Source organism: Eutrigla gurnardus, assembly GCF_963514095.1.
Source record: "Eutrigla gurnardus genome assembly, chromosome: 23".
NCBI lineage: Eukaryota > Metazoa > Chordata > Actinopteri > Perciformes > Triglidae > Eutrigla > Eutrigla gurnardus.
The window spans coordinates 2,698,805-2,713,073 of NC_139934.1; the positions used below are offsets into that span (position 1 = coordinate 2,698,805).

General features: G+C 42.0%; 1 protein-coding gene across 4 annotated transcripts in view; it reads right to left on the bottom strand.

Moving 5' to 3' along the window:
- Positions 1 to 12,273, bottom strand: part of LOC311008646 (galactose-specific lectin nattectin-like) — a 98,356-nt gene extending 86,083 nt beyond the window's left edge. Inside the window, exons 1-9 of one of the 4 annotated variants that reach the window (XM_084002429.1) lie at positions 12,250 to 12,269; positions 10,763 to 10,897; positions 10,534 to 10,636; positions 7,483 to 7,806; positions 6,927 to 6,971; positions 6,719 to 6,763; positions 6,535 to 6,579; positions 6,308 to 6,444; positions 6,087 to 6,221 (exon numbers count right to left, since the gene is read on the bottom strand). In XM_084002429.1, coding sequence (XP_083858555.1) covers positions 6,087 to 6,221; positions 6,308 to 6,444; positions 6,535 to 6,579; positions 6,719 to 6,763; positions 6,927 to 6,971; positions 7,483 to 7,546 — 471 coding nt within the window. In that variant the 5' untranslated portion in view covers positions 7,547 to 7,806; positions 10,534 to 10,636; positions 10,763 to 10,897; positions 12,250 to 12,269. Of the gene's footprint in view, positions 1 to 5,251; positions 5,485 to 5,865; positions 5,975 to 6,086; positions 6,222 to 6,307; positions 6,445 to 6,534; positions 6,580 to 6,718; positions 6,764 to 6,926; positions 6,972 to 7,482; positions 7,807 to 10,533; positions 10,637 to 10,762; positions 10,898 to 12,249 lie in introns of those variants that run through there. The other 3 variants (XM_084002430.1, XM_084002428.1, XM_084002427.1) reach the window with 3 other exon arrangements.
- Positions 12,274 to 14,269: the final 1,996 nt, after the last annotated feature.

Consider the following 14,269-nt stretch of genomic DNA (forward strand, 5'->3'; position numbering starts at 1 on the left):
TTTCTGACAGGAAGGCTCACAGATCTTAGTAGTTTACTTTTAACTTTTCAAAAGAAGCAGTTGATTGGTTTGGGTCCAATTCAAGACGAGGGCACTGGCCTTCAGGGCCATCAATGGAACGGCACCCATCTACCTTCAAACACTGGTCAAACCTCACGCCCCGAAGCGAGCACTTCGCTCCTCTACTTCAGCTGGCCGGCTGGTACCACCATCGCTGAAATCAAACTAATGTCACTCAGCAAAGTCCAGACTCTTCTCTGTTCTGGTCCTCAGTGGTGGAACGAACTCCCGACCAATGTCAGGACAGCAGAGTCACTGTCATCTTCAGAAAAAGGAGACTCACCTGTTCAGACTTCACCTCGACTCTGCATAGCATGACTCACTAACACTCCATGTTCTTACCTATGGCAATTTGATCATAGCACTGTTGCTCTTAAGATATGTTTCCTGAACAGCTACTACTTTACTCAGACAAGGACCTAACACTTGTTTCTATTTTTTAGCTTTTACTTTATCGGCAATGATATGTTGTGGTTTCTTTCTTTTATTAATAATAATAATAATAATAATAATAATAATAATAATAATAATAATAATAATACATTTTATTTGTTGGCGCCTTTCAAACATCCAAGGTCACCTTACATAATAAATTCAATTAAATTCAATTTTATAGTGTCAAACAACAGAAGTCATCTCAGGACACTTAATATTGAGCAGGACTAGAATACGCTCAAAATTTCAAGAGTCAACACAATTTCAAAGTCCCAACATCACCCAGGGGCAAGCTTTACAGCGACAGTGGCGAGACAAATGTACTTATTGTAAGTCGCTTTGGACAAAAGCGTCTGCTAAATGCCCTAAATGTAAATGTCATATCTTCAAACTCGAGAACAGTGTGTTGAAGTTAACAAAGAAAAGTAATCTTTTTTAAACACAATGTGAATACCCCAAGGTTCAATACTTGCTCCACCCTTTAGTCGTTTTATAAATGACTTGCCTTTAACTTTCCCTGATCAAAAGCCATCTGTTGGCATCACTACCAAATACTAAAAAGATACTTAACTTTGAGAGCAGTGCGGAGTCCAACAGCACCACCACGTCACGTCGTAACGGCCCGGGGCGCCCCATCAGGAAAAATTACCCTTTGTGCACGTGCCTGCTTGGATCCATCCACCTGCTGTGCTGTTAACGTAACTATTTACGTTTAGCTGTCTCTGTCTCTCTCTCTCACTGTGTGTGCGTGTTTATAGCTGTGGGAGGGTGTTGTTATATATTCACATTGAAATTCTGGCATTGATTTGAGCCCCACCGTAGTTGAACCAGAAAAAATACTCTGGCGCCTCCACTGCCCGAGCCTCTTTCCAGGTCCATCCAGAGACCTGCCATAACAGAGCGACATCTAGTGGCCGGATGTAATCAATGTTGTCAATAGCCCCTTTAAGTGTTGGCTAAAAGAGAAACAAAGCTGTACCCTTTAACTCTTCCTGATATTTAACTTGTAAGGTGTTATATTTAATAGTACAAAGTACTGATTTTGTGGTGTGTATATTGGTGTACTGTGTAATGTAGTTTTTATATCTTATTATGCTGATTTTCTATATTTATTTTATTACTGTGTAATGTAGTTTTTATATCTTATGCTGATTATCTATATTTATTTTTTTACTGTGTAATGTAGTTTTTATATCTTATTATGCTGATTATGTACATGTATTTTATTACTGTGTAATGTAGTTTTTATATCTTATTATGCTGATTATGTATATGTCTTTTATTACTGTGTAATAAAACAGAGGTGTAACTGGTAAACTGTGAGAATGAACCGATGTGAAACGATGCGTTGGTGAGAAAACAGACTGAACCGTGAACCAGACTCCTGGTCTGGCAACACATCCATCACTATGAAATTAAAGATGCATCACATGTCACCAGTCAAGTTGTGTAATGGTGTAACCAGTAATGTGAGCAGAGCAACACACACACATTTATCAATTTGGGGAAATACTCTTATCACCTCCATATTGACTTCTATCCCTTCACAATAAAAGCTCTAAACATGTAGCATCACTGCTGACCTGGGGAAACTTAAATTCACTCACAGTGTTTGTTAGTATGGACGGTCCAACAGCAGCCTCAAACAGTTTGAAAGACGAACAAAACAAAACTACAAATCTACACAGTTCGGTTCTGTTTAGGACAAAACAAACCCAAAACATGAAATTCAAACACAAAAACACAACAAAAGTGCACATTTTGGAACTTTTCTGTGGAAAGGTAAAAGAGGAAAACACCAACAACACGAGGTAGCCCCGCCCCCTAAAGCATCCCCTGCTTCTGGTCTGGTGGACTCTAAATGGACCTGTCAATCAGCAGGTAAGATGAATCCATGGCAACACAAAGAGAGACAGAGAGAGCGCCACCTTCAGGCCAAATGAGGACACATACACAAGCCCAGTCTGATTTGTACAGTAGAAATAAAGAAAAACACTTTTTGTAATAAAAATATCAATATAATCAACTTTTGGGGTTGCCAGGTTTGAAAAAAACCTTTGCAGCTGTAAATGTTTACTAGAAAGTTGTTAATCAAAGATTTGTGGTCCAGATTCACTGCATCTTCATAAACGTTATTATAGCAACTTAAAACGCAACTTATAATTAAGCAACTTATTAATGTTTGATAAAGATACCATTTAATTAGTTACAACCTGAAATCTATTCATAATTAACTGAATGCTCAAGTTTAACTTTTACTCTCTACCTGAAATGGTTTTCCTATTATATCAACTTAATATGTTTTTAATATTTTACTCCATGTTTCTACATGATTTACATAAAAAATAAATAATTAAAAATCATTAATCAATCATTAAAAACGCTGTTTAACGTAACGTTAACTCACTCTAATATATTTTTATGTTATAGTTTCATCCGTAAAGCCAATAAAGTTAATTAACATTTACAGACATCTATTGATTTGGTTTAATGTAAGCAAATATGAACTCCAATACCCTCAATCAATCAATCAATCTTTATTTATAAAGCACTTTTCATACACCGAGTGCGCAGCACAAAGTGCTTTACACAAAGATAAAAACAATAAAGTAGACACCTCCCACCCTCCACACACACACCCACATACACAATACCCTCAAGTCCTGTAGTGTGATGTCAGTAAACTGCACACAGCTTTGCTTGTATTAAAAACATCGTTCAAAAGAAAACTAAAGACACAAGAGGAGGAGAAGATTGTTAAAAAACCATCACATCATCCGCAAACATTCGGTCCAAATCTTTTTCTGTCATCTTCTCTCATTTGAAGCCACATTTTCCAAATATTGAGAAAGACGACGATGATTTAAGACCAGACCGGCGTATCGGAAATAAACGTCGTCATGGCCAGGCCACCCGTCGGCTCCTGGACTGCGGTTTCGAAGCCTTTGGCCGTCGCCATCTTGGACGTTTGCAACCAGTGAAGGGGGCAGGGCCACGCCCCCTCACCACCAAACAGAAGGACTCTGAAACTCCGTACGTGGATGGAAATGGGACGTAAAGATAAGAAACACAAACGAAACAAAAAGCTCACTTTTTTGACACAAAGTGGTTTCAAGCCATTTAACAATTCTAATTTAATTTAACAATTCTAACGTGTTACATTTAAACGGGTTCCGAACACGTTTCTCACACAAATTCATTACGAAACAAGTTTGGAAAAATATCGTAGGGACAGAAATATCGTACAAAAATAGCAACGAGCTCCCGATCTATTTGGCCGATTCAATTATTTTGAAATTCATGTATTTGTCTGTTAAATAAAATGCTAATTCCAAATGTGTTACTAATACATTGAAATTTGTAATATGTGACAATGACATTACAATTAATAATATTAAGAATACATTACAATTATCAAGATTATTACTAATACATTAAATAATCAATATTTGTACTAATACCAGTGTTGGGAGTAACGCGTTACAAAAGTAATGCATTACTGTAAGTCGGTTTTGAACCGCTTTTGTCCGTGTCATAACGCTTTTGGTGCTAGTTTAAAATAGTAGGTTTATTTCAAAACGCGAGCGTCAGACGCTGTCAGAGCGTTAATGAACAGTGTTTTAGAGCTCCCCCTAAATGTCTCAGGTAGGCATTCAGGTAATTTCACGGCATAAGCGCCTTCAAGGTCATTAAAAAAGACGTACGGCAAATCTGGAATGAAAAATGGCCCTGTTATTTCATCCCCGAATCCCATTCATGAACACAATATCTAATATCAGTTAACGAGTCGTTTTCTGTTTCTCGTTTTCCGTTTTTAAAACAAATAACGGGATACGAGTAATTTTCCGTTTTTCGTTCTTTTATTTTGAAGCGAAAAACATCAAATCCTGCTGTGTAATGAGCTGCATTGAACACAAGAAGATCTATTGAGAACAAAAAATCCATATTTCCTTTTATTTTGGCGAAAAGTAATGCAAAAGTAATGTAAAAGTAGTGTAATGCCTTACAATTCAAAGACAGTAATATTGTAATGTAACTAATTATTTTGAAATAACAGTAACAAGTAATAAATAATGCATTACGCTTTTGAAGTAACTTGCCCAACACTGACTAATACATTATCATTTTTAATAATACACTATTCTAAACAAATGATTAATAATCTTATTGATACAGTAAAGGTAAAAATATGCTACGTCAAAATGATTACACTTATTACTATCCATCCATCCATCCATCGTCTACCGCTTATCCTGTATTCAGGGTTGCGGGGGGGCTGGAGCCAATCCCAGCTGTCATCGGGCGAAGGCAGGGTACACCCTGGACAGGACGCCAGTCTATCACAGGGCCGACATGTAGAGACAAACAACCATTCACGCTCACATTCACACCTATGGGCAATTTAGAGTCATCAATGAACCTATCCCCATCCTGCATGTCTTTGGACTGTGGGAGGAAGCTGGAGAACCCGGAGAGAACCCACGCTTACACGGGGAGAACATGCAAACTCCACACAGAAGGAACCCAGGCTGACCACTTATTACTAATTCATTTAAATTATTTAAAGGAAAGGAATTAAAATTAAAATTAACCAAATTATTAATAAAAATGTGTTTTCGAACAAACCGCCAACACGTCGTACGTAGAGCGACGGGACGAAGCGCATCGAGCGTTATTGAAAGTTACGTACTGATAATAATACAATAATATATAAATAATACTCAGATAATAACGTGTAATGAAAGATTTCTCAGACTTTGTTTTTCATGCTTAAACCTTTAATTATGTGTAAGACGAGATAAACTCTGAAGGAAGAAAAGAAGAAAGAATTATGGATCAATAAGACACAACGATCAGATGATCAGATGATCAGCTGCTGCACGTTTCTCCTTCATCCAAACAGATGAAAGCGTTTGCGACGATAGGCTTTGATGGCGCAGACGGACGGTCTTTTGTCTTTGCAGGACTGGTCGTTAAACTTCCTCTGACCTGTGAAACACAGAGGGAGATGTTAAGGGGCAGAGCGGCACCTTTACTGGATCTGGATCCATCTGGATCTGGATCCATGTGGATTCTGGTGTGAAGCTGCTAGCAAAGTTAGCTTCTATAATTCAAGGTCAACTTTACAGCTAAGTGTTAAAGTCATCTTAGTAGCTAACTAGCATTGGTAGCGTGGTAGCGACCTGTCAATCAGCAGGTAAGCCCCGCCCCCTAAAGCATCCCCTGCTTTCTGGTCTGGTGGACTCTAAATGGACCTGTCAATCAGCAGGTAAGCCCCGCCCCCTAAAGCATCCCCTGCTTTCTGGTCTGTTGGACTGTAAATGGGCCATAATAATATATATATATATATATATATATTTTTTTTTTTACCTCCAAAGTTCATCTCCAGACAGTCTTCATTGCCAATATTATTAGGCTCTCCGTGATGCCAGTTGTGGAATTTAAAACCTGAACCGTCACTCCAGAACCAGAACCCCTCCTAGAAGATTAGAATACAACATTAAACCATAGACTGTGGGGGGGGGGTTCTCTAGCTGGCTCTGATTGGATGATGTTTTCAGCGATGTTACTTATCGTTCTGTGCGACGCACCTCTTGTCCATCGGAGCCTCCGAGCCACGTTCTCGGGTATGAACGGCATATCTTCTTGATCAGATTCTGGATCAGCCTGTACTCATGGAGGCTGTGCACCGATGCCAGGTTTCCACCGCGGGCCTGACAGTTTCTCTGGGGGGGGGGATGGAGAGAGATGTCACATGTCGAGCACAGGCAGCCAATCAGAAGATGAACAACATTGCGAACCGTCCCATCACCTCGGCGTTGGCCCAGCTCAGCGGCGTGGAAACATAGAGGAAGCAGCGGCCGTGGGCCCTCGTCCAACCCCTTTTACACGACAACGACCACCTCCAAAACCGCTTCCACAACCACCTCTTTACGATGGCGTGCTCCACTGGAAACGCATTTAGAGAAAACGTTTACTAGAGTTCAATGTTTCAGCCATTCAGACATTCTGTAAAAATCGGAACAGATAGCAACTCACTGTTAGGAGGGAGCGGCTCTGTCGTGTCCTCCGACTCCGGAAGACCTGGAAGTTTGGAAAGGAACTCGGTAACTCGGTAACTCACTAACTCGGTAACTCGGTAACCGAGTCCCACGAACAATAATTCAATATTTCAGCTGCAACAAAAGACATTCTGTAAAAATCGGAACAGATAGCAACTCACCATTTGGAGGGAGCAGCTCCGTCGTGTCCTCCGACTCCGGAAGACCTGGAAGTTTGGAAAGGAACTCAGGAACTCGGTAACTCAGTAACTCAGTAACTCCCTAACTCGGTAACTCGGTAACTCGGTAACCGAGTCCCACGAACAATAATTCAATATTTCAGCTGCAACAAAAGACATTCTGTAAAAATCGGAACAGATAGCAACTCACCGTTTGGAGGGAGCGGCTCCGTCGTGTCCTCCAGCTCCGGAAGACCTGGAGGTTTGGAAAGGCACTCGGTAACTCGGTAACCAAGTCCCACAAATGGGTCGATGCCAACGCAAAAAGCCATCTGTTAATTTTTCTAAAACTTAACACCTAATGTTGCCTAAAACCGACGTTGTTAAGTTTGAACCTCAAGTCTGAAAGTCGTGCTGAACGACTAGAAAAAGTTCATAAACTCCCAAATTTATGATGCTTACAACCTATGCTAGCTAACGTACAGAGGTGATGGAGGGGTAAATTTTCCGAGAAATACATTTGCCACTTTTTTCCTCAGAATATTGTCCCCCCTCTCCCCTCCGTGTTTTTTCCCTACAGTGGCCGTGATACGCTGTCGAACTTTTGTTACTGTAACAATCCCCCAAAAAATCTTCACAGTAATTACAGCTGTCAAATATATGTATATTTAATATTCACCTCTGAGATACTCGAGCACAAATATGGTGTACTTGCACGTGTACTTTCCCCTCTTTGCGTTCCCATGATGCCCTGCGTTAACACTCACCGGTGGTGGCGCCGGCGGCGGTGGTCAGTGCCGCAGCAAAGACGAGCAGAGACGCGGTCAGCATCGTGGTTCGGACGAAGATCTTCAACAGGAAACGAAAATGCGAACGAAGCAAAACTGTAGCAGGTTGGTCTCCTTTCAGGGTCGACTGGTGGCTTCAGCCTCCCTGCTGCTCTTTTATTCAGCCAAGTCGTTGTTTTAGGACGGCGCCACCCGGCCGGACTTGTTGACTTTAACAGCCAAAGCAAGTCCAGAACAACAATTCTTAAGAAGTTCCTCTACAACAGGATTTTTCATGGTAGTGGATTAGCAACGAGGCGTCATCTGCAGACATGGAGAAGTTGAAAGAAGATATTAAACAATCACAGGTGACGTTGTGTGGGTTAATAAGGCGTCTCTACAGGTGTTAGGTGTCGTGATCAGTGGCTGTCTGACAGGAAGGCTCTCCGATCTAAGCGGTTTACTTTTAACTTTTCTAAAGATGCAGTTGATTGCTTTGGGTCATATCTTCAAACTCGAGAACAGTGTGTTAAAGTAAACAAAACGAAAAGTCATCTATTTTAAACACAATGTGAATACCCCAAGGTTCAATACTTGCTCCACCGTTTAGTCGTTTTATAAATGACTAACTTTTCCCGATCAAAAGCCGTCCATTGGCATCACTACCAAATACTAGAAAGATACTTAACTTTGAGAGCTTCGCTCATCTTTGTTTTCTTAAATTAATGTTCAAATGTCTACATAGTTTAGCCCCGAACCTCTTTCCAGGTCCATCCAGAGACCTGCCATAACAGAGCGACATCTAGTGGCCGGATGTAATCAATGTTGTCAATAGTACCTTTAAGTGTTGGCTAAAAGAGAAACAAAGCTGTACCCTTTAACTCTTCCTGATATTTAACTTGTAAGGTGTTATATTTAATAATATACAGTACTGATTTTGTGGTGTGTATATTAGTGTACTGTGTAATGTAGTTTTATATCTTATTATGCTGATAATGTATATGTATGTTTGTCTCTACATGTCAGCCCTGTGATGGACTGGCGACCTATCCAGGGTGTACCCTGCCTTCGCCCAATGACAGCTGGGATCGGCTCCAGCCCCCCCGCGACCCTGAATACAGGATAAGCGGTAGACAATGGATGGATGGATGGATGTATATGTATTGTATTCTGTGTAAAGGAGGTGTAACTGGTGAACAGTGAGAATTAACTGATGTGAAACGATGCGTTGGTGAGAAAACAGACTGAACCGTGAACCAGACTCCTGGTCTGGCAACGAGGTAACACATCCATCGCTATGAAATTAAAGATGCATCACATGTCACCAGTAAAGTTATAGACGCCCAAAGGTAAATATTCGGTAAGAGAGCGGTGTGATGGAGACGAATCTGTGAAGATGAAACATTTAATGCGAGCAGAGCAACACAGACACAAATTTATCAATTTGGGGAAATACTCTTATCACCTCCATATTGACTTCTATCCCTTCACAATAAAAGCTCTAAACATGTAGCATCACTTCTGACCTGGGGAAAACTTAAATTCACTCACAGTGTTTGTTATTATGGACGGTCCAACAGCAGCTTCAAACAGTTTGAAAGACGAACAAAACAAAACTACAAATCTACACAGTTCGGTTCAGGGAACACTCGGTTCGGTTTAGGACAAAAAAAAACCCAAAACAGGAAATTCAAACACAAAAACGCAACAAAAGTACACATTTTGGAACTTTTCTGTGGAAAGGTAAAAGAGGAAAACACCAACAACGAAAGGTAGCCCCGCCTCCTAAAGCATCCCCTGCTTTCTGGTCTGGTGGACTCTAAATGGACCTGTCAATCAGCAGGTAAGCCCCACCCCCTAAAGCAGGGACGCCAGGGTTACGGCCCGCGGGCCGGACCCGGGCCCGACTGTACGTCACATCCGGCCCGTGGGTGATAAGGGGAGAATATTTTTTATTTTTTTCTAACATTGGACGGGGCAAGTTTCGACAGGTAGCGTGATTTTCCACCCTTCCCATTCATTGTCAGGTTCGCGTCGCGAAGATTTTGGCTGAGGCTATATTAAAGGATTTACGGTATGCCCTGCAATGCATTCGACTCACGTGAGTGTGGAGAGACGGTGCGCCGCTGCCTCCCGCAAGCTCTTGAAAATCTGAATGTTTATCTAAAATAAAGACAGATTCAGCAACTGCATAGCTTATTTCTCGCATTAAAATGTTTTCAGAAACACGTTTCGGTGAACTATTGTCGTAAAATAAGAGAAAGTTTCCAAACGAGCCGCCAAGTTGGTCGGTTTGAAATCCGGGAGCAGACAGGACAGCTGTGAGAGCGATCGTCCAATCAGGTGCAGCCATGAAGTGTGCACGTGATTGTATGAAGGAGAGCGCCTGTCAATCATCCTCCTTTGTAATGTATGTAATTCAGGCCTCATTGTGAGGCTATTTTGGTGCCAACGCAATTTCTTTTTGATGTGTAGGCCTTCATGAATAATTTCAAATAGCCTACCTATCCATGTGTTGAGTCAATGTTTGGCCTTTTCAGTCCGAAAGTGTAATCCGGCCCCCTGAGGTCTCACTTGAAAATAATCTGGCCCCCTGTCCAATTTCACCCTGGCATCCCTGCCCTAAAGCATCCCCTGTTTCTGGTCTGTTGGACTCTAAATGGACCTGTCAATCAGCAGGTAAGCCCCGCCCCCCAAAGCATCCCCTGCTTTCTGGTCTGGTGGACTCTAAATGGACCATAATGTACTAAACTAGACTTCTATACAACCAGAGAGGAGTCGCCCCCTGGTGGCCAGCAGAGAGAAGTAGGACCATTTTCTGATAGACTTCTATACAACCAGAGAGGAGTCGCCCCCTGGTGGCCAGCAGAGAGAAGTAGGACCATTTTCTCATAGACTTCTATACAACCAGAGAGGAGCTCCCTGGTGGCCAGCAGAGAGAATAACAGTTTAAGGCAGTTCAGATCTGGAGGTCGTCTCCTGGTTCAGTGCACCACCTGACTTCTGCAGACTTGTTTGAAACAAATATACAAAATATATATATATATTTACCTCGAAAGTTCATCTCCAGACAGTCTTCATTGCGATAATTATTAGGCTCTCCTTTATGCCAGTAGTGGAAGTTAAAACATGAACCGTCACTCCAGGACCCCTCCTAGAACATTAGAATACAACATTAAACCATAGACTGTAGGGGGGGGGGGGGGGGGGGGGGTTCTCTGGTCGGCTCTGATTGGATGCCGTTTTCAGCAAGGTTACTCATCCGTTCTGTGCGACGCACCTCTTGTCCATCGGAGCCTCCGAGCCATGTATTCGTGTATGAACCGCTCATCTTCTTGATCAGATTCTGGATCAGCCTGTACTCGTGGAGGCTGTGCACCGATGCCAGGTTTCCACCGTGGGTCTGACAGTTTCTCTGTGGGGGGGGATGGAGAGACATGTCACATGGCGAGCACAGGCAGTGTAATGGGAATTTTGGATGTTTGTACTTTATAATCAGAATATTTGTCAGGCCAGACGTCGATCCGCATCTCCCCATCTGACTGTTATGCTATGACGAAAATGAATGCCTGTTTGTAGATGATATGAACATGAGTGCCACATTGACATAAGATAATTTCAGGACTATGACGCCTGTGTTCTGTAAATCTTGACCTTGCCTGTACATCTTGTCTTTGTAAGATAGGACATGATCCGTCCTTTGTCCATGGTTCCTCCTCCTGCTTAAAAGGGAGATTGTTGTTGGACTCAGGGTCGTTCCTGCTGATTCTGAACCTTTGCATCAGAAGGCAGGGGTGAACCTCCTCTGCAGATGAGAATACTTAGTGGAATAAACCTCGGAGAAAAAGCTGATCCTGGTTGTTGATCTTTGTGTCCTCTGGCTCCGGAAGGCCTGGAGGTTTGGAAAGGCACTCGGTAACTCGGTAACCGAGTCCCACAAATGGGTCGATGCAAACACAAAAAGCCATCTGTTGGTTTTGTAAAATGAACACCTTTTGTTGCCTAAAACCGACGTTGTTCAGTTTGAACCTTAAGTCTGAAAGTCGTGCTGAATGACAAGAAAAAAATAAAAGGAAAATTCATGTCCACGAACGGTGTATCAGGGCCACTGTAGAAAGAAAAGTTGCACATTTTTGAGTCACAAATTTATGATGCTAACAACCAGCATCTATGCTAGCTAACGTCCCATGAACGTATGTTTATGTTCATCCCAACGTGTGACGCCTCGTTAAGGTCCTTAGGGTGATGATGTTGATGCTGATTGTTGCTTTTATTCAGGCCATGTTGTCATCTTATGGGTGTTTATTGATCGGGCCGGTTGGGCTGAGATTCTAGCGGTAGCTTTCACTTGTTGTCATAGCAACGGCAAACATCCGGCGTAAGTGGGAACCAAACTTCTTCATATCGCCGATATTCATTCTATACACCTGTATGTTAACGTGAATACATGCCAAAAAAACACAGAGGTGAGGGAGGGGGTGAATTTTCCGAACAAAAAATTTGCCAAAAACCTCACAAATTCGCCACTTTTTTTCTCTGAATATTGCCCCCTCTCTCCCCTCTGTGTTTTTTCCCTGCAGTGGCCGTGAAACGTTGTTGAACTTTTGTCACTGTAACAATCACCAAAAAAATATCTTCACAGTAATTACAGCTGTCAAATATATCTATATATAATATTCACCTGAGATACTCTAGCACAAATACAGAGTACTTGAACGTGTACTTTCCCCTCTTTGCGTTCCCATGATGCCCTGCGTTAACACTCACCACCAGTGGCTGCGCCGGCGGTCAGAGCCGCAGCAAAGACGAGCAGAGACGAATCGTGGTTCGGACGAAGATCTTCAACAGGAAACGAAAATGCGAACGAAGCAAAACTGTAGCAGGTTGTTCTCCTTTCAGGGTCGACTGGTGGCTTCAGCCTCCCTGCTGCTCTTTTATTCAGCCAAGTCGTTGTTTTAGGACGGCGCCGCCCGGCCGGACTTGTTGACTTTAACAGCCAAAGCAAGTCCAGAACATAACATCATTCTTGAGAAGTTACTCTACAACAGGATCTAAGGATCTAGTGGATTAGCAGCAAGGCGTCATCTGCAGACATGGAGACGCTGAAACAGAGATATTATCACAGGTGATGTTGTGTGGGTTAATAAGGCGTTGTATCGTAATGGAACGGCACCCATCTACCAACACTGGTCAAACCTCATGCCCCGAAGCGAGCACTTCGCTCCTCTACTTCAGCTGGCCGGCTGGTACCACCATCGCTGAAATCAAACAAATGTCACTCAGCAAAGTCCAGACTCTTCTCTGTTCTGGTCCTCAGTGGTGGAACGAACTCCCGACCAATGTCAGGACAGCAGAGTCACTGCCATCTTCTGAAAAAGGCTCAAGACTCACCTGTTCAGACTTCACCTGGATTCTGCATAGCATGACCCACTAACACTCCATGTTCTTACCTATAGCCCTTTGATCATAGCACTGTTGCTCTTAAGGTATGTTTGATGAACAGCTACTACTTTACTCAGACGAGGATCCAACAGTTGTTTCTATTTTTTAGCTCTTACTTTATCGGCAATGATATGTTGTGGTTTCTTTCTTTTGACAAATGTACTTATTGTAAGTCGCTTTGGACAAAAGCGTCTGCTAAATGCCCTAAATGTAAATGTCATATCTTCAAACTCGAGAACAGTGTGTTGAAGTTAACGAAGAAAAGTCATCTTTTTTAAACACAATGTGAATACCCCAAGGTTCAATACTTGCTCCAGCCTTTAGTCGTTTTATAAATGACTTTAACATTCCCAATCAAAAGCCGTCCGTTTGCATCACTACCAAATACTAAAAAGATACTTAACTTTGAGAGCTTCACTCATCTTTGTTTTCTTAAATTAATGTTCAAATGTCTACATAGTTGAGTCCCGAGCCTCTTTCCAGGTCCATCCAGAGACCTGCCATAACAGAGCGACATCTAGTGGCCGGATGTAATCAATGTTGTCAATAGTACCTTTAAGTGTTGGCTAAAAGAGAAACAGAGCTGTACCCTTTAACTCTTCCTGATATTTAACTTGTAAATGTAATAATATACAGTACTGACTTTGTGGTGTGTATATTCGTGTACTATGTAATGTCGTTTTTATATCTTATTATGCTGATTATGTCATGACTGTGGGTTTTGTTGTTTTGGTTTCTGGGGTTTTTGTAGTCATTCTGTCTTGTCTTGTCACTTGTTTTTCTTGTCTTGTCCATGTCATGATTGTTGGTTTTTGTAGTGTTGGTTTCCTGTTTTATTTTGTAGTCCTGCTGTCTTGTACTTCCTGGATCTTGTTGTTTCTGCTGTTTTGACTCCCCCACCCTCTCGTGTTGATTACCCTACCTGCCCTAATGTGTTTCACCTGTCCCTCGTCAGCTCCCTGCCTCCCTGTGGATTTAGTCAGCGTCTTCCCTCCACTCCTGGTCCGGTCATTGTATCGGTCTGCCTCTGTCCACATCTGTTCATGGTCCTGCCTGTTTCAAGTCCCTTAGTGGTATGTTTTGGTTTTCAGTTTTACATGTCTGATTTGAACTTTGCCTTTTTCTTTGCACTTTTGTTGCTACTTTGCCTTTTGTCCCCTTTTTGAGTGTTTTTTTTGTACCTGACTCCCTGGTTTTTGTATTCAGCTTAAATAAACCTCACCTTTTGTTTCTCCCTATCTTGCCCCCTCGGCTGATTAACTGCATTTGGGTCCTACCCGTTGTGACAGATTATGTATATGTATTTTATGACTGTGTAATGTCTTTTATATCCAGTGTTGGGAAC